The 20,744-nt window shown below is 35.7% G+C and overlaps 1 protein-coding gene across 4 annotated transcripts in view; it reads left to right on the plus strand.

Moving 5' to 3' along the window:
* Positions 1-20,744, plus strand: part of METTL25 (methyltransferase like 25) — a 124,507-nt gene that overhangs the window by 74,561 nt on the left and 29,202 nt on the right. For 3 of the 4 annotated variants that reach the window (XR_003432922.1, XM_027107115.1, XM_027107116.1), the window contains exons 8-9: positions 2,248-2,321; positions 14,472-14,565. Coding sequence is in view for 3 of the 4 variants with exons in the window: in XM_027107115.1 (XP_026962916.1) it covers positions 2,248-2,321; positions 14,472-14,565 (168 nt within the window). In the remaining variant the exon portion in view is untranslated. Of the gene's footprint in view, positions 1-2,247; positions 2,322-14,471; positions 14,566-16,094; positions 19,493-20,744 lie in introns of those variants that run through there. The other variant, XM_027107117.1, reaches the window with a different exon arrangement.

Here is a 20,744-nt window from a genome sequence, read left to right on the forward strand (position 1 = left end):
TTCCTAAATGAAAGTATATGATAAAAAAATGAATGACACCCTATCCCTGCCAAAGTGTCAGAGAGGCAAAATAGCATCATGACTTGGTACTACTGGGACATCAGAGCTAGGCTTCTTCAGTTCAAATAACAGCTTGACTATTTTTAGGAGTTTCATATAAAATTTACATAAAAATGAAATTCCTCACAGGGAGATCAGCTCAGTGCTTTGTGATGGGGGTGGGATAGGGAGGGTGGGAGGGAGGGAGACGCAAGAGGGAAGAGATATGGGGACATATGTGTATGTATAACTGATTCACTTTGTTATAAAGCAGAAACTAAGACACCATTGTAAAGCAATTATATTCCAATAAAGATATTAAAAATAAATAAAAATCCTACCTATTATAGCTAATCAACTAAAAAGTTAAGAACTTTGTCAGTCATTTATAATACTAATATTTCACTTCATGTAATAGTTTATTTCCCAAAATGCCTTGAATTTCAGTAGAACAGTATAAGAGTAGGTGTTAATATATGAAAAGGGATTTCAGCATTTTTGTGAGAGAACTGAAAGGATTTGGGGAAAGTGGGGAGCAGATGATAGAGATTTGGGGTACTGAAGAAAAAAATTACTCAAGATGAAAAAACATCAAATGGAAAATATATCTAGAGAGAGGAAATTCTTAATGAAATGTTTGGAGAAATCTTCAAGAAAGGAAAGTTTAGAAATCAGATTTTGTCTCAAGAAGTTGTATTTGGAAAGAGATTTTTCATAAGGAGTGTGCCTTTTGAAGGTTATAAAGTTCAGTGTGAGCACTCAAGTATGTATTTGTGTCTGCTTTCATTGAGTTATTTTAGGAGTTGAGTTGGGGACTGTGGTATCCCTAACACCGTTTCCTACTGTAATCACCCTCCTCACTGTTGTGAACATCCAGAGAGGATATAACTTGTGTTGTTCAAAGTGCTCTGTCAAGACCCTACAAGTCAGACATTCTCCAGTGACTTAAGAAGGCAATGCCGTTGGGTGAAGACCCAGGAAATAATTGTTGACCCTCGACTCCCAACTTGTGTTTTTTTGTAGTCTCAGCACCTGGGGCCCATAGTGTAGGAACTTGATGTTAGATGGGGGAAAGGGACAGTAGAGTAGGTTTTCTGCCTGAGCACACAGGCAAAGTTTTATTTTCTGTTAAACTCCACCTGAATCCAGATGTGTTCTCATTGAAAACAAATGGAGATAACAATTTGGGGCTCAGAAGGAGAATAGAAGTTACAAAAGGATAACTCAGTGAAGTACACATTCCACTGAACTCTATCTTTAAAACATTACCCATAGTTGGAGAGTTTTTAGTTTTTAACTTACTTGACTTCTCAAAAGCATTCAGTATTGCCAGCCTCCCTCCATATTTGCTCATTTTTCCTTTTTTTTTTTCGATAATAACTTTGCATGGAAGCAAGGTGGTTGTTGCTGATATCTCTGTTGGATGGGGATGTGGATGGAGTTTTGGCAACTTTTTGTATTTTCTTAGTTTAAGGGTACCTCTTACATTGCTACAGTGAAGCACTCTTTCTTTTATGTATAGTACTTTTTTACCTTCTACTTTGAAACTCTTATGCGTCATTAGGGACCTTCTCTTCAGCCATTCCTTTTTTCCTACCTCTGCACCTTCACGGACACTTCCTGCCTCTTTTTCCCCAGGAAATGAATTCCTGCTGAGACTTCAGTCTCTGATCTCATGTCCTTTCCAAGGCCCTTCTTTTCAACTCTGTAGTAGCAATGCTGTGATCTTTTAGGCCTCAGACATATTTTAGTATATCCTTACTTAGGGTAGTACCTTCTCTCTCTGGCTGTGAATCCTTGGTAATATCTCTAATCCACTACCATTAGGAAAGATGCACATTCTTATCTCTTTTGCACACATCCTACATGTCTGCTCTCTTATACAGGACTGACTTGGTTGGTCATGAAGTTTATTTCTACGTTTTTAACTGATAAACACTCCATTTGGGACATTAGCTAATTTTTCTTTGATTATTCCTTTTCTTCCTCATTCACTACTACTTCTTTTATAGTTTCTTCTATTTTCTCAATGAGAACTAGCCTCCAAGTACATTGTAACTTAGAATAGAAAAGTTATAAAATTATCCCCTATGTTTAGCAACAAACTCAGGTTTCTAACATTCACTTATGGTTCTGACTCTCAAGTATTGATTTGATTTCTCTTTTTTATTTGTTTCTTATGCTCATATATATCTGCATTTTTTTCAGCTGCCTACTGAATCACTCTTCTATCGTGCCGTACTTCAGGATATTATTAAAGATTGTTATGGCATCACCAAATGGTATGATGATTTCATTTCAATAAGAATAACTATCCTGTATTGTAAGTGAAGTGACTTTTAGTTTTCAGGTGAATTCATTCAGGGTCATTGTTATTAGTAGAAGAAGCTTTGAATTTGAGCGTGATTTCAGTAAGTAACAAAGAACTATGCAGCAACCGTATCTTAGGTTAATCATTATTAAAGTAAGGGTTCTAATGATTCACTTTTGTCCTGAAGGGTTGTTGTGATGATAAAGAAATATATGTAAAATGTACTTCAGAATTTGAGAAATATTGAAATGTTATATGTAAGTAATTCAGTGAATATAATATTATAATATGAGCAGAGGTTATATTTAAAATATTTCACAACCACTACAGCATAAACACTTAACTAATTAGAACAGATATCAATCTTAAATAGCCAGTGTGGCCATTCATGTCTCTACTGGTAGAATAGTAGCCTTGCATATGTTTTGTTTCTGTTTTCCCCAGATAATGGCTGCCTATACAGAAAGGCAAGGATTAGGAGAATTTTTCATAATATTTGGTTTAACAACTGCCATACTCAAGCATACATCCACAGTCCCTTCAAGTTTCATGAATGTTTCTTCGTACTAGTTATAATTTTAGGATTCTGATTGCCATTTCGTTATAATAGGATTATTCTTCAAACTAAAATAGGGTAGTTTTCAAGTTCTTAAAAACAAATCCAAACTTATTAACAGAAATAGAAGCTATTTTCAGATTAGGTATAATTTCTCTAAGAAAAATAGCCTATTTTTTTACTAAAAGAAATTATGACATATAAATATCTACATATACCATTGATTTTTTTTTTTTTTTTTTTTTTTTTTGGTGGTACGCCAGCCTCTCACTGTTGTGGCCTCTCCCGTTGCGGAGCACAGGTTCCAGATGCACAAGCTCAGCGGCCATGGCTCACGGGCCCACCCGCTCCGCGGCATGTGGGATCTTCCCGGACCGGGGCACGAACCCGTGTCCCCTGCATCGGCAGGCGGACTCTCAACCACTGCACCATCAGGGAAGCCCAATATACCATTGATTTTAATTGTCATCTCTATGTAGATAACTCCCAAATCTGTGTCCCTATCTCCATTCTCTTTTCCATATATTAATCTTCAAAATGTCTGAAAGTGAATTTCTCGTGGTTTCCTGAAAACTGGTTCCTTTCTCTAAACTCACCCCAAGATGCTAACCTTGTTGGAAAAAGTCACAAAATTGTGCAAATTCACATCTACTCAAATATTGACTGCCTGCCTTCCTTTAAGACCTCAAATCTGTTCATTACTGTGTTTGTTGTTCTCTTGATGACCACTTAAGATCATCTACACCCTTTTCTGAACATTTCTTCTCACTTAAAAATTCAAACCTCTCCAATCCTCCACAGTCCTGCCTGCCTTTATTACTCAGTAGATGTTATTTAAAACTTCTTTGATTCCAGATCTTTATTGAGCTTTCAGCCATATTTGATCATGTAATAATTGTTTTCTCCAAACTCTCGTCCTCATTGTCTTCCATTAAGCTGCATTCCTCTAAGTTTCCTTTTCCTACCTTGAACTCTCATCTGTCTTCTGTAAGCATTTTTCTTCTTACTCATCCCCTTGGTATATCCAGAAATTCTCTAGTGTTTTATACTTAGCTGCTGTCTCTTTATATTTCCTCTTTCTCTTAACAGTTACCCTCACAACAAATAACTTAAATCATGTATCCAGCTCCTACGTCTTTTTTGAAGTTCAAATCTCTATTTCTCAATATAGAGCAACAGCTTCTGAACAGCCTCACTTAAGTACCTTAAGCACCTTAAAAATACACCAGATTCAGCCACAGCCAAAAAACAAAGTCAGCTTCCCACCAATTCTGTTCCTCTTTCTTCTGTCTCTTGACTTCTTTTGTCATTTCTGGGGAATTGCATGACCATTTTCAAGCTTTAGAAATCTTAAAATCATATTCGATTCTTTTCTTTTCTCATCATCAAACCACACATTCTAATTAGTTGCCAAGACTTGCACATGTTATATTTTTTAACCCAGTGGTTGTTCATTGTGGGGCAGGCAGCCTATCAGGTTCTGAATGCATAGGATGTAGTGTCCACACAGGAGTCTTCCATATTCTAGTCAGGATGGCATGTGCAGAAACCAAAGAAAATGATAGAAACCTGCTTCCAGTAACAGCAGACTAAGTAATTAAGGCTAACCCTCCTTCTGAGAAAAACTAAAAATGCTAGAGATGTGTATATATGCAAGTGTGTGGTGTGTGTGTACAAGTATGTGTGTGTGTATGCAAGTATGTGTGTAGTTAAATTTGTTTTTAATTGGTTTGAGAACATCAGAGACTATCAAGGAAATTAAAAATTACACAGCAAATATCTAAGAGAAGATGGAAACCAAGAGAAGTGAAGCCAGCTTTTAGGGCTTCATTTTCCCCCACATGCCATTTGTTAACTACGGAAAAGGGGAATTCCCTGGCAGTCCAGCGGTTAGGACTCAGCACTTTCACTGCCCAGGCGCGGGTTCAACCCCTGGCCGGGGAACTAAGATCCCGAAGCCGTGCAGCTCGGCCCAGCCAAATTAAAAAAAATTAAATTAAACAGCAATAACAACAAAAAAGAATGATCAATAGCAGCAATGTTTATGAGAGCAAAAGTCTAGGAATGAAAATTTAATTAATAGGAGAATGGATAAACTGTTGTGGAATACTGTGCCATAGTGAAAATGTATGAATTACAACTACATGCATCCAAGTGGATGAATGTTGTGAATCTAAACGCTATAGAAAAAGCCGTATATAATTTGGAAACAATCACAAACGGTATAATTAATTCAGGAATGTAAATATGTGGTAAACAATCAAGAAAAGCATAAGAATGATAAACACAAGCAATATTCAGTGGTATAGTATCCTATGGGAGGGAGGACAACTGAGTGGACAAAGTGATGAGGTGGGGAAGATGAGGGGCACATAGGAATTTCTAGAGACTGTTAATGTTCTATTTCTCAAGTTTGGTGTTGCATATAAGTGTTCATTTTATTGACATTCTTTACACCTTATACATAGTATTTTGTAAATACTTGTTTGTGTTCAACAGCAGTGAAATTATAATCTCATTTCAGGCTACACCCCAGGGTTAGTTGAACTACATATTATACTCCTAGTATCTGTTACAGTCACCTCATTATAGTAATAAGGAAAATTAAGATAAAGTGGTTAAAAGCTTGTCTTAAGTCATACAGCCTAAAAGAACCAGAGCTAGGACCAAATTCATAGTCCACAAAAGTTTTCTTTTTGCTATCCCATGCTTCTTTTTAGTTTAAATTCTTTGGGATATTTTTAATTTGAGTGGAGTTATAGGTCTCCTTGTATTAGCCTTGTTAACAAGATTAACTTGATTGGAATCTCTGACCAGCAAGATTACTAAAGACAGAAAATAAGATCACTGAATTATTTCTTCTGCATTTTGTTTAGCTTTTCTTGCTAATTAAATAAATTGTCTTCAAGTGATATACTGTTTCAGACTACTTGAAATATTATTCTGAAAGTTTCTTTAAGTTTAATTGTTTATATAACATAAGATTAGAAGTAAACTTTTTTCATGGACTTAAAAACTGTAGCATTTTTACTCTATTGTAATTGTGAATTAGCATTTAACACTTATGTTAAAACTCAATAATTTATATAATTTTTAAAATGTTATAATTAGTCCTTATCTGGAAACTTTCTAAGGGAATAAAATGCCAAAGAAAGCATTTAATGGGATATGGGATAAAAATCCTTTAGAACACTTCAAAAGAGAGCAGAGAAATTGATGTGTATACTTTACTTACTTTATTATTCTCTTTCATAATGAGTACTGTAAACAACTGTAGAAGAAATACATAACTTTTGATGAATTAGTTTAACTTTCATTTTGATTTTGCAGTGATCAAATAGGTATGTGAAAAACCAGATCATGAAAACTGGCTCACCAAATTAAAGCTACTTATTTAGTCCATAATGTGTGGTCAGATTTGCAGGTCTGTATCTTTTAAATTGGAGAGTATTTTGAAGATTTTTGTAACTTCATTAAGTGATTGCCATTTTCAGCAAAATTTTATGTTAAGTCTTAAGAAATACTTAAAGGTCCTTTAAGTCTTTCAGTAGGTATTAGCATAAAAAACACAATAAATAACTTCATAAATATTTTCTGATGATGGAGAAACTGAACTTTGATACTTTCTGTCCTTCATGTGCTTATTTTTATTTAGTATATGTTTACTTTACCTTTTCCTATAATTTCCTAAACTAATGTTGCTTCTTTGGAAAATGCTACAAGGAAACCATGTTCTTACAATTGTATTTTGGGGAAAGCATGTGGGTGGTGTTGGATTCACTTGAGTAGAATTTTAATTAGACCTAGTGCATTCACTTTTATTAAAAGAAAGAATACTGATTCCTTTTTAGCATGCTAACCGTGCTTTATTCTGACAGAGGGCCCCCTTTTAATCTGTTCTTCGAATCCCATCATTTATCTTTCAGAAACAGTTATGTCACTTTTCTCACTTCAAAATGTTTGATAATTTCTCTTCTTTATACTCAAAAACTAAGATATCCTTATTATGGCATTCAAGGCCATTTCTAAGGTGCCACTAATGTCCTTTCCAGACTAATTCACCACCCCATTCTTCCTTCTCTGCACCCCAAGCAGCTGCCCATGCACACTGTTTGTACACTGGATTATTCATCATTTCCATGCAATTATTTTTGGACCTCGTATGCTTCCTTGGAGCTCCTTTGCCTACCTGAAATATTCTCCTCCCCATTTCTGCATCTTTTCTTTCCCCGACCTCTGGCAGGTGAAATCCTAGGCATTCTTTAAAACCCAGTTTGGAAGACATCTCTGGTATCTTTCTCTTCTCCACCTCACTCTCTCCTCCCATAGTACTTAATCTGGGATTCACTGTTCTTATTGAATCTAAATGTACAATGAGTTGTTTGTGTCTGCTCCTCTGCCACCTGGTGAGCCCTGATGGCCAGTTTTCAGCTTTATTAATTGAAGTCGTCTATCATAGTGGTTAAGAGCACAGATTCTGAAAATCCTCTTTGGAACCATTTTCCCGTCCAACTACTATCCCATATCTGTTCTTTCCTTTACTGGAAAACTCCTTGAAAGTGCTGCCAGTTTCTTTCCCATTTCACTTGAATTCCAATCAGACCTTACTTCCATCACTCCAGCAAACTCCCCTTTTCAGGGGCACTAATGACCCCATGTGGCTAAATCTCCTGGTCAGTTCTCAATCCTCAGCTTACTTAGCCTGCCATACGTATTTCACACAATCTACCACTTTTTACTTTCATGTGCTAGAGAAAGTCCCTCATAAGATAGTCACCTTTTTCTCTTTTTTTTTCCAGTTTATTTTGCTGACTCCTCTTCCTCTTTCAGACCTCTCATTTTTGGAGTGCTTTTTTCTATCAGTTCCTACTACCTAGGTGATCTCATCATGTCTCATGGCTTTCAGTACCATTTATATGCTGGTGAATCTCAAATCTAGAGTCCAGTTAATAACAAGCGTATTCTTCTAGTTGCTCAGGCCAGGATAACTTTGACCTCTCTCTCTCACACTGCCTGGATCCAGTCCTTCAACAATTTTACAGTCTGTCTAATTAAATATATCTAAAATTCTACCACTTCTTAACCATCCTCAGGGCCACCACCCTGGTCAAAGCCACCATCATCTCTCATGTAGATTATTGTAATAACCTCCTAATTTGTCTTCCTGCTTCTATTTTTGCCCCCTAGAGTCTATTCTCCACACAGTAGCCACAGTGATCCTGTTAATATTTTTAAGTGAGATCTTGCTCACTGTCTTCCCATGGTTTCTTATTCACTTGGAAGTAAAGCTAATATTTTCACTATGACCTACAAAGCCTTATATGATGGAACTACTCATTATCTCGCTGATCTCATTTCTACTATTTTCCCATTTAATGTCTGTACTGCTTTCCTTGGTATTACTTGAAAATACCAGGAACACTTTCTACCCCAGAGCCTTGCCACATAATGTGTCCTCTGCCTGGAATGCTCCTCACCAGATATCCACATGGCTAGTTCACTCTCTTTCTTTAGTTCTTTACTCAAAATTATCATCTCTATGATATCCACCATCACTTCTCTCTAACATTTCTTATCTGCTTTCTCTCCTCTGTCATCAGCTTCTCATTAGCTCATATTGCCATACAGTTAGTCCCCTACATACGAACGAGTTCTGTTCCGAGAGTGTGTTTCTAAGTCCAGTTTGTGCGTAATTGCAACAAAGTTAGCCTGGGTACCCAACTAACACAGTTGGCTATATAGTACTGTACTATATAATAGGCTTATAATACTTTCCACACAAATATACATAAAAAACAAACAAACACAAAAAATAAAACATTGTTAATCTTACTGTACAGTACCTTGAAAAGCACAGTAGTACAGTACAACAGCTGGCATCCAGGGGCTGGCATCGAGTGAACAGGAAAGAAGAGTTACTGACTGGAGGAGGGAGAGGAGGTGGGAGATGGTAGAGCTGAAGGATCATCACAATGGGAGACAGAGGGCAAGCTGCAGTTTCACTCACGCCTGGCGTTGATGGCACAGGTTCTGATTCCTTGGATTCAATTCTATCTACCCTCTTGAAAAAATGATCCAGTGATGTCTGAGTAGTAGCTCTTTCTTTCTCGTCCTAGAAGACATTATAGGAATGGATCGCATTCTGAACAGCTGATGCAACCTTTGTGTACCATTCTACATTCAGGTCCTGTGCCTCAGAAACAGTAACAGTGTCTCCTCAAATAAAGAAAATCCCCTTGCGTTCCCTGCGACGTGAATCTCTTCAGTTCTTCAGTTACTTCTTCTTCCTCTTGTCACTCCACTCTCGATTATTTTCACCTTTGTTTCCATCATTATCGCTTGGCGCTTCTTAGCAGTACCAGCTACATCACCGCTGCTTTTACACTTGCTTCTGGACATCCTGGGCTTGTAATAAAGATACTGTACTACTGTACTCTATACAGTACTGTATAGTAAAATACACAAAAGCACAACCACTTGTAGAGGATTCACGCACATGACAATGTACGCCAGACACATGAACCAACTTACGTGATTGGACAGGCAGACTCACGTTCAACTCTTTATCGTTTGGTCATGTGGCAACCACCACATAGTAGATAGTTTTAGGATATAGAATCAGAAAGAAGTTTTGTTTGGCATGGGGATTTCGGTTTGCTTGCTTGGTTTTTTCAGACAGAGAAACTTGAGCATTTTCCGATGATAAGAGTAAAGACTCAGTGAGTAAAGAGAAGTTGAAGATACATCAGAGGAGGCAGAACAAGATGGCATCCAGATCCCTGATCTTAGGCATTTTCTTACAGAAAGCAATTATATTAACTATATTAATTATATTAACTAATTAACAGAGAGAAGGATTTCTATTTATCTTCACACACGTCAGCAAAACTTAAGACTGCAGTGATTCTGTGATGTCATAATGTATAACTGTAAAAGGTAGACTCCAAATCTTTAGCGTTAAATAATGAGAAAAATGCAATAGGCACTTACTAAAAATTAAAATTAAAAATGGGATTGCCCCATATTCCATTCGTTAACGGTCCTATTCTTTGCTTTTACCTTCTATATAGGTAAGTTTTGAGATTTTTTTTGCACCTGTCTCTTTTTTCTCGTTTCTTAATTACTAGAATTGCAGTATTTGCCCTTAAAACTATAGACCCTCCTAAAGTCTGATGAGTGAAATATTCTTTTTCTTGTAGCTGCAAAAGAGCAGACTGCATTCTACATCATAAACTCTCTTTACAGCTATTATTTTTAAGAAGGTTGATTTGTAAGACACCCAGACTTTAGAGATTAGTGCCATGTCCTGCAAAAGTAACCTTTTACCTCCTAAAGTTCTAAAAGCCTGATTCATTATACTAAATCTTGTGTTGCTTTGGTAATAACATTTAAATTGACATTCTGTTTCCTGTAAAATATACTTTTTTTTTCTTAAACCAAAATGGACTTATGGGTACTTCCCTTCTCCTTCTATACCGTGAAAGTAATAAAACCATTTTTTCTGAATTTTTTAACAATAGCACTCTATTTTTAAATACAGTCTTACATAGAACCAAATAAATTTAATAAATTTTAGAAAAGGACTTATTTCTTACACAATTATCCTTTTCATATTTTATGGAAAATTGTAACCCTTTAAAGTACCTCTTTGGAGTCCTTAAGGAGAACAGTTTTAAAAAAAATTGTTGTAACCTATTTCTATATTTTACATGTTGGCCTAATTTTAGTATGTTACTTTTATAATTTTATCATTTGTTTTATCAGTATTGCTGTTCGCAGTACTGTTGGAAACTGAGACATTTTGAAACTTAATTCCTTCTCTCAGAAAGCTTACCCTAGTCCATTCCAGCAGCTAAAGCACTCCCTACTCTGTGCTGTATTCTGAGCACCATCTTGTGCTTATCACATTGAATTATAGCATTTGTTCACCTGTCTTCCTTTATAAACTGTGGATGATTCTACCCCTAGAACCCAGCACAATAACAGGAAAATGACCTCCATTCACTGAGTGTTTGTCAGACACTGAGCCAAGCATGGTACATACATAGACTCTCATCTTCAACCTTCTACTGCTGAACAAGGAGAGGCAAAGAGAGGTTTTTAAGTGGTAAATACATGGTAGAGCAAGGAATCACACTTATTTCACTCTTGAGTTCACATGGAGTCTGCCTACTTCTGTTTGTCTATAACACAGATGTAGACATTCTTCATCTGCAGTTTAACAATATCAAGTATAAATCCTGTTGAAGAATTGTGCCAGAGTTAATATTTAATAGTAGTTAATATCCCAGACTCTGAAGCCAGACTTCCTGAATTCAAACTGTGGGCAGTTTACTTAACCTCTCTGTTCTTTAGTTTCACCATCTTTAAAATGGGGATAATAGTGGGACCTACCACATGGAGTAGTAGTAAGGATTAAATAAGTAAATGCAGCAAAGGACTTAGAGGTCCTGGCACATTGTAAACATGAAATAAATACTAACTGTTATTATTTGTTTTGTTTACATTGCACTATTCCTTATATATTTGTTCAGTAGTTCTCTCTCTATATATTTTAAATCACATTTGCTTATTTGTATAGTTAAGCCTGCCTTCCTAACTCTACTTGATTAGCAGATAGATCTATTTACTGTATTAACGCATTTCATGTTATAGTCTGACTAGATGTTTTTGTGTCTACAAGCTGCAAGAGATATTTATTTAATTATTTAATCCATTTATTGAGATCCTGCTATATTGGAGCATCTATGCTAGGCACAGGGGATATGGTCATGAGCAAAACAGGTGGAAACTCTGCTCTCCAGCTGCTCAGAGCAGTGATCTCAAACATATTTTTAAATTTCACATCTCTGTCAATAAACATTCTTGAGCATGCACCCCCAAAATGAATACTTAATTATTTGTAAGTGATATATGTGTCTTTCTACTAGTCTATTGTATAGATTTTTAAATAAACTGAAAAATTGAAAGTAAAAAGGTAAAGATAAATAGAAATTAAAATTCTAATATTCTCTTTCCCTTGGGGTGTGTTCACCCCTCTTTGGAGTCCACTTAAAATAAAGACAGACACTCAGAGAAACAAAAAAGAGTAAGCATGTGAAGGAATAGTTCTCTGTGTCAGGAGCCTAACTTCATCTGGGAGGCCAGTGAAGACTTTCCTAAGGAAGCAACATTTAAGATAGGATCTGAAAGGATGAGTTTGGGATTCCCTAGGCAAAAAGATTAGGGGTGAAGTGTAACACAAATAGTGTTTATAGACAAAAGCATGATGTGTTCAAGAAACTAGAAAGACTGTCATTGTGAATGGAGAGGCAGTGTCCTAGGAGTGTTAGAGAGGTTGTCAGAATGGACCAGGTGGTACAAGGCTTATTATATACTATGTTAAGCATTTAGATCTTAATTCTAAGAGTCATGGGAAATTCTGGAGGAATTTAAGGAGAAGTAACATGATCAGATAATCACCTTTCTAGTTCTATTTGGATGATATTTTTCTCCCTTACTGGTTGCTGCTAAAAACAGGTCCAAAATAGTATACCTCAACAAAGGATTTGAGGGACAAGTCTTATGTAGCAAATTATTGCTTAATACACTAAAAGTAATCTAATAATCATGTTGTGAGATTTTGTAACAGAAAAGGGGTAGTATATTCTGAAAAGAAAAAGTAAGACGAGGGCAAATACAATTTTAAATGTTTCTCTTATTTTCAAGCAATCTGAAATACAAAACCCAGGAAACAAGTCGATACCACCTACACTTATACTGTCTACTGTCTTCAGCTTACAATGGTTAGCACTTTCGTGTGAGCTTCTCACTCTGGCTCTTTTAACTTTGTAATCGAAGAAAAATCCAAATTATAATTCCAATTATGATAAAAACAACAATCATGATAGCAAAAAAAAACAACTCACATGGTGGCACAGTTGTGAGCACCTTACGTGTGTTACCTAATTTCATCCTCACAGTGACTTTACAAAATTGGTACTATTAATATCCCTTTTTTATAAACAGGGAGCTAGTAGGTGATAGAGACAGACTGGAAGCTACACTCTTATCTACTGTGCTCTGCTTTCTCTCTTAAGCTACTCCATTAGGTGGTGATAGATGGTATAAAATAAGAACCAGGGGCTTCCCTGGTGGCGCAGTGGTTGAGAGTCCGCCTGCCAGTGCGGGGGACACGGGTTTGTGCCCCGGTCCGGGAGGATCCCGCATGCCGCGGAGCGGCTGGGCCTGTGGGCCATGGCCGCTGGGCTTGCGCGTCCGGAGCCTGTGCTTCGCAGCGGGAGAGACCACAAACAGTGAGAGGCCCGCGTGCCGCAAAAAAAAAAAAAAAGAACCAAAATCACTATCTCATGGGAAAGAATTGCTTGCCTCTCTGGATTAAAAAATAATAATAATAAAAGTTTAAAAACCTTTTAATATGAGGAGCAGGAAGTTAATATTAAATGGCTTTTTTTCTTTTTCTGGCTACACAGTTTATCATTTCAATATACTGTGATACATAAGATGTCCATATCGATTATATGATATCTCTTATATATAAATGTGTAAGATCTGAGAATTACACAAAAACTAATAAAAAATATAATTTCTGTTTCCTGGAACCTATACCTTTTCAAATGACTATTATTTCAAAGCAGTTTTCTGAGCAGGAAAGTGGTAAATGAAACTGCTCTTCTAACAAAATAGCATGACAATGTAGGCAGGAGTGAAGGGACAAACATCAGCTTTAATTAGGAAGTAGCTGTAATAATTAGGACATGAGGTAATAGCAAGTGTAATTAAAGTGGCCATCTAGAAGTGGAGCTGAAGTTGTATATTTGAGGTATATTTCAATGGAAGAATTGGTAGAGCTTCGTGTCTGACTAAGCATAGGGATTAATATTTATACTGCCAAGAGTAAATGAGCTTTTATTCATTGTTTTTGATACTTGGAGGTGGTAAATTTTTTATTCTCTTGATTTTTACATTATATTTAAATACAACCAAAATTGTGAGATGTGATATTCCAGCATTGCATTATTTAAATTTAAAACCATCTCATATTTTGTTTATGCTGTAATGAAAATCTGCAGGGCATAAATGAGATCAAGTCAGACCCTACTCAGCAGCATATGATGCTTTTCCAATGGCTGGCATTGAAGTTCTGTTTGCATGGCTGTTGGATGTCACCACTATTAGCAGGTGTTGCCATGAAATGTGCACTGTAATGTTGAGCCAGTAAAGTGAAAATGTGCTTTGCAGCACAATGGAACCTTTCGAAATACCTATAGTTCCCTTTAAAAATGAGACTTTTTTAATACTAAGTTTACAACTTCTTTCTCATAGTATTGTCTTCATAATATTGTCTTCCACTGTTGTATGTTGAAGGAATTCTCAAAAGCAGATCCCGAATATTTTTGTAATATGTAAACTAAAAGTGTTCACAAAAATATTACTACATTATTATCACATGTGGAGCTTGTGCCATATGCACAGAAGGTATTTAAAAATATTTCATGACTGAATTTAAAATCATCTATAATTTAAATTGGAAAAACTAAAGAGTGATTTAATTTTGTTTTGCAGTGATCGGCATGTTGGTAAAATTTATTCCAAATCCTCTTCCTTTCTGGATTATGTCAGAAAGTCTCTAAAGAAGCTTGGATTAGATGAGTCCAAGGTCAGTATATGATTACCCATTGTTTTTATAAGAAACAAGAGAACTTCTATGGGGTTATGAATTGAGATAATACAAAATTATTTGCCCTCTACTTTTCTCTTATTCATGAAAAACATCTAAATTATGTTGAAACCAAACTTCAGTTACCTTTATTCCAGTTCACCTTTTCTGTCAATATTATACGGACAGTTTGCTGTTGTACACCTCCAGAGTGATTCCCCTTTCAGGTTTATTCAAGTAAAACTGTGTCAATTTTCAAATCAAAATAGACTTAAAAAGCAAGAGCAAATGGGAATTGTAAGTACATCAGGAGACAATGGTTTTAATTTTAAACTGCATGTATTTAAAGGCTGTATAACCCATTAAAATTAAAAATCTTAAATTCAAAAACCCTTTGAATGGGAGAATCCTGGAAAGTGGTAATGTCATAGAAAGCCCAGGGTAATAATTGAGAACATATTGTTGAATACACAAAAGGTAAGCTGATGGACTAGTGGTAATAAGTAGTCTAACACTGAGAAAAAAATAACTCTCAACATGATTCAGATGAGTTATTAACTAAAATATTAAGTTGAATCTGGATCACTTTGGTATTTTGAATTGATTATAAATTGAAATAAAGAATAAAATAGTTGGTTAAGGAATGGTGATTAAGGTGGTTAAGGTTTCTTCTTGAAAGAGAAAAATTATACAGATATGGTTAAGTTATATCAAAGCCAGAGGGTATTATTATTTATTGTACCAATTATCCATTTACTCCCCAGTTGCTTTATTACTTAAAGCAATTAGACTGGTACGAATAAGTTTCCTCCTCTGTAAAATAGCTCTGAAAAAGCATTTCTAATTCATAGGATTTAAGAAAAATTAAATGAGGTAATAGACATAAAATGCTGAGTACAATGTACATAGTAAGTGCTAACTAAATAATACTAGTTTTTATGATTCTTATCTTTGTATATGTACTACTTATAATAATACAATTGATATGACTCCTATAAACATTTTTATTTAGTCACCAAAATGAAGATCCTTCTAGTCTTGCATAAATAAGAATAGACAGTGTTATCTTAGTTATTTTATTTCTGTTTTTTAAAATATTTTTAATCAGACTGGTCTTCCTTCCAATTAGTCTTTCTTAATGCATATATTTACGTCATGTCTCAATTCCGCCATCTTACATTTACTATCAGGAACACAACCTAAGCATAATTTTTACAAATATAGAGCTAAGTTTTTACTTAAACTAAAAATGTATTATCCTTTGTCAAAAACCAAACTGTAAAAATCCAGAAAGAGTGTTACTTATTTTTCGTGATGGCTTTCTCTTCCCAGGTTTGTCTCTAATAATAACCATAGTAAATGTTTCTTAATATGCTTATTATATTACTGATTAGAATATTAATAATAGCTAATATTTACTAAGCACTTACTATATTATAGTTATTATGCTAAAGACATCATAACATTATCGCATTTACTCTTCACTAAAAGAGTAAGATACTATTATTATTCCCAATGTAATGATCTAGAAAGAGAGGCTTACAAAAAGGCAAGTCATTTTCTCAGCGTTGAAGAGCAAGTGGCAGAGCTGGAACTTGAACGCAGATTCAACTTACATCAGAACCTCCACTGTCAACCACCACTGTACTGAGAAGTGAAATTAAAAACAAAAGGAAAAAGACTAATGTAGCTAAGTATCACCATAAAATATCAGTCTTAAATGATTACCTTTATTAGTTAGTAAAGACAATTAATAGTGCCCTGCTGATTTTTCTCTTAAAACTATTTAAGTTCATTGAAAGATAAATATGTTGAATAAAATGGGTGAGGAAAAGAAAAGGAACAAGAAACCCAAGCTGGAAGGGGAGGAAAGTACAGAACCTAATAAGGCATTTCAAAGGTAGGGGGGTGAGAGGAAGCAAATAGATGAGTACGTGTTTTGAGGGGTTTTTTGTTTGTTTTTATGTTAAACAAGAGGAATTGAGAGTTGTGTCTGTCAGGCCAGAGTGGTTGGAAATAGGATAAGTTATTAAAACCAAGCTTACATTTCTGATATAATACAAAACCCTATTATTTTTCTCCCACATTATGAAATATCAGTGCTAAAATGAAGGTTTTGACCACAAACACAATAAGAAGAGATTTATGAATAGTTTTATTTAAAAAATGAAATTAATTTTCACAAGATTCTAATTACTAAAAAGTATCAAAACCGCTTAAATTTAAAATATTTGATATACCAAAGTGTTTAAAAGATCTTTGACTAAATTTATAATCATTTACTAACAAACTTTTGTATATAATTGAAAGTGTGGTGAATACCACTGATGTGTTTCTGATCTCTCAAAGCACATCTCTTCATATTCAAAACTATGTAAGCAAGTGAAGTGCCTAGAAACCTCCTAACATGCTCTGATACTTTCTTAGTCACAAGAAATCATGTAAACATGAGGAAAAACAACATTCCCAGACAAATCATCATTCCAAAGACCAGAACAGAACAGCATGTGCTGAATATATAAGTGGTTCATACACAGCTTAAAATATCAATCCATAAGTCCTATAGTCAGCTGTGACAGACAGCATTGGACATTTTCTCTTAGAGCAGGATTTTGTCAAACTCAGCACATTTGGATAATTCTTTATTGTGGAGAACTAATGTGTGCGTTGGAGGATGTTTAACATCTTTGACCTCTACCCACGAGGTGTCTGCAGTAGCGCACTAATTTTAACAATCCAAAATAAATAAATTTTTAAAAAATCTCCAGACATTGCCACAAATGTCCTGGGGGTCAAAATCACCCCCAGTTAAGATCCACTGTCTTCAAGCATTTGTCATTTTAGTGATTCCATTAACATTCCCATTACAGACCCCATATTATCTTAAAATGCCATGTTACACCAAGAAACATAGAGTGGGGAAATGGGGAAAAGCAGTGATTCTGTTCTTATATTTTGAAGACTTTTTATCAAAATGATCCCCTCCTTGATTTTTAATTTTTTATAGCCTTAACCGTTTAAGGGTGATATTGTTTCACCCCTGCATAAGATACAGTTCTGTTTAAGAAGAGTGTTTAGATTTCACAGCAAAGCCAAGCCACTGAAAACAATAAATTGTGGCAGAACATCAGCTACCTTATATCTGCAAGTGCACTGTTTATAATAGATGGACTGCTTAGAATGAAATTTTACAGTAATATTCTTTGTAATTAAGTAAAGTTCAATTACTTCTTTATAAAATATTTTAATACAACTTTACAGTTGTCTGAAATAACAAAATCCTGGTGATTAGCTTTACCTAGACCTTAAAAAATATTTTTAAATTTTATCTTCTGTTCCAAACTTTGGCATCTCACCAAATTTCAGAAAACCTTTAAAATTGTATTTAAGTTTTCATATTCATGGTCCACAGCATTTTTTTCTTCTTTTGTATTAATTTTCTCTCTTTCTCCTTCCACATGCATGTACTGCACACACACGGATACATGAGCGTACACACACACACACACACACACACACATTCGTAAATTTTTGAAGCATCAAATTTTAAAAGCAGCAAAACCACTATTGCTTGCTAGACAAAGAACGAGCTGGAGCATTTGTCCATAAGAAGGGGAAATAAAAGGAGCTTATGTTCTAGAGCTTGCATGTATGTGTGTTTGTGTGCTGTATACATATGATGAATATTCAAATAAATATTACTCTCAGATATTGAGAATGAAATAGACAATAAAACTGGTGATTTAACAGGAGTGGGGTGTGTGCTGTTGAATGGACAAAGTCGAAAATCACTAAGATAGAACCTTAGTGGAAGGGATAGAGGATAACTCAGAAAATTATCCTTAAATATTTCTCCAAAACAGGCCAGCAAAAGCAAAACTTTTGAGACCAAAATCATTTAGTTATTCACCAGCAAACATTTATTTTGAAGAATCTCCCATGTGCCAAGAAGAGTGGAAACTCTGGAGCTACAAAGATAATTAAGACGTAACCCATGAGAAAAGAAAACAAGTAATTGTAGCATGAACTTACAATGTTAGACATATATTAAGTATGTATGCTTGGAGTGACTCACTCTGCCTTTAAGATTTCTCAGAGGACATTGATGCCTTAGCTTGGTTTTGAAGGGTACATAGGAGTTCATTAAGCAAACAAGGTGGGAAGGTAGGGAGCAGGGAATTTCAGGTGTGTGTGGTGGGGGGAATAGCTTGTACAAAACCACAGAGAGTAAGAAACATGATTCTGGACTCAGCACAGCTGGAGCATAAAGCAAGTAGAGGAGACAGTGGTGAGAGATGAGGCCAAAGGACTAGGCACATGTGGAGAGACCAAATAAACTGATCTTTGGACATTAGATCAAAGATTAATTAGTAGTAATCATAATCACTAGGTGGTTTCAATATAAGTGGGAGGGCAACAAAAAATACAAGGAGCTCATAAACTTCCATGTAGTAATATTCAGTGGTTCCTCGGTATTCATGGGGAATTGGCCCCCCACTGATAACAAAACCCAAGGATGCTCAGGTCCCTTATATAAAATGGTATAGTACCATTTTATATGGTATAGTCAGCCCTCTGTATCTGTGGGTTCCACATCTATGGATATGGAGGACTGACTGTATCCAGAAATGATCTATGTTATATGAGGTCATCTGACCCTAAAGAAACAGCGAATTCCTGATACAGTTTAAATATATATAGGAAGCCTGTCATCTTTGGTGATATGCAAAGAACATGTGCATTATTCCCATAAGTAAGTTCCTGCTGCTTTTTACAGCCACTATAATAACACAGGCATACCTCAGACTGTGGGTTCAGTTCCAGAGCACCACAATAAAGTAAATACCGTAATAAAGCAAGTCACGTGAATTTTTTGGTTTCCCAGTGCATATAGAAATTATGTTTACACTGTACTTTAGTCTGTTATGTGTGCAATAGCATTATGTCTAAAAATATAATGTACATGCCTTAATAAAAAATATTTTATTGCTACCCTCTTGCACTGTTGGTGAGAATGTAAATTGATACAGCCACTATGGAGAACAGTATGGAGGGTCCTTAAAAAACTAAAAATAGAATTACCATATGACCCAGCAATCCCACTACTGGGCATATACCCAGAGAAAACCATAATTCAAAAAGACACATGCACCCCAATGTTCACTGCAGCACTATTTACAGTAGCCAGGACATGGAAGCAATCTAAGTGTCCATCAACAGACGAATGGGTAAAGAAGATGTGGCACATATATACAATGGACTATTACTCAGCCATAAAAAGGAATGAAATTGGGTCATTTGTAGAGACGTGGATGAATCTAGAGACTGTCATACAGAGTGAAGTAAGTCAGAAAGAGAAAAACAAATATCGTATATTAACGCATATATGTGGAACCTAGAAAATGGTACAGATGAACTGGTTTGCAGGGCAGAAATAGAGACACAGATGTAGAGAACAAACGTATGGGCACCAAGGGGGGAAAGTGGTGGGGGTGGTGGTGGGATGAATTGGGAGATTGGGATTGACACGTATACACTAGTATGTATAAAATAGATAACTAATAACCTGCTGTATAAAAAAATAAAATTCAAAAAGTAAATAAAAATACTTTATTGCTGAAAACTGCTGACCATCATCTGAGCCTTCAGCAAGTCCTAGTCTTTTTGCTGGTGCAGACTCTTGCCTCGATGTAGGTGGTGCTGACTGAGCAGGGTGGTGGCTGCTGAAGGCTGGGGTGGCAATTCCTTAAAATACGGCAACCATGAAGTCTGACCCACAGATTGACCTTTCACATTTTCTCTGTAGCAGGCAATGCTGTTGGATAGCATTTTACCCACAGCAGAACGTCTTTCAAAATTGGAGTCAATCCTCTCAAACTCCGCTGCTACTTTATAAACTAAGTTTATATAATTTTCTAAATCCTTTTTTGTCATCTCAACAGTCTTCACAGCATCTTCACCAAGAGTAGATCCCATCTCAAGAAACCACTTTCTTTGCTCATCCATAAGAAGCAACTCCTCACCTGTGAAAGCTTTATCGTGAGGTTGCAGCAATTCAGTCACATCTTTAGGCTCCACTTCTAATTCTAGTTCTCTTGTTGTTTCTGCCACATCTGCAGTTACTTCCTCCACTGAAGTTTTGAACCCCTCAAAGTCATCTATGAGAGTTGGAATCAGCT

This window comes from Aethalodelphis obliquidens, unplaced genomic scaffold (genome assembly GCF_003676395.1).
Source record: "Aethalodelphis obliquidens isolate GAN/ISIS:26980383/991018 unplaced genomic scaffold, ASM367639v1 scaffold8, whole genome shotgun sequence".
NCBI classification, from domain to species: domain Eukaryota; kingdom Metazoa; phylum Chordata; class Mammalia; order Artiodactyla; family Delphinidae; genus Aethalodelphis; species Aethalodelphis obliquidens.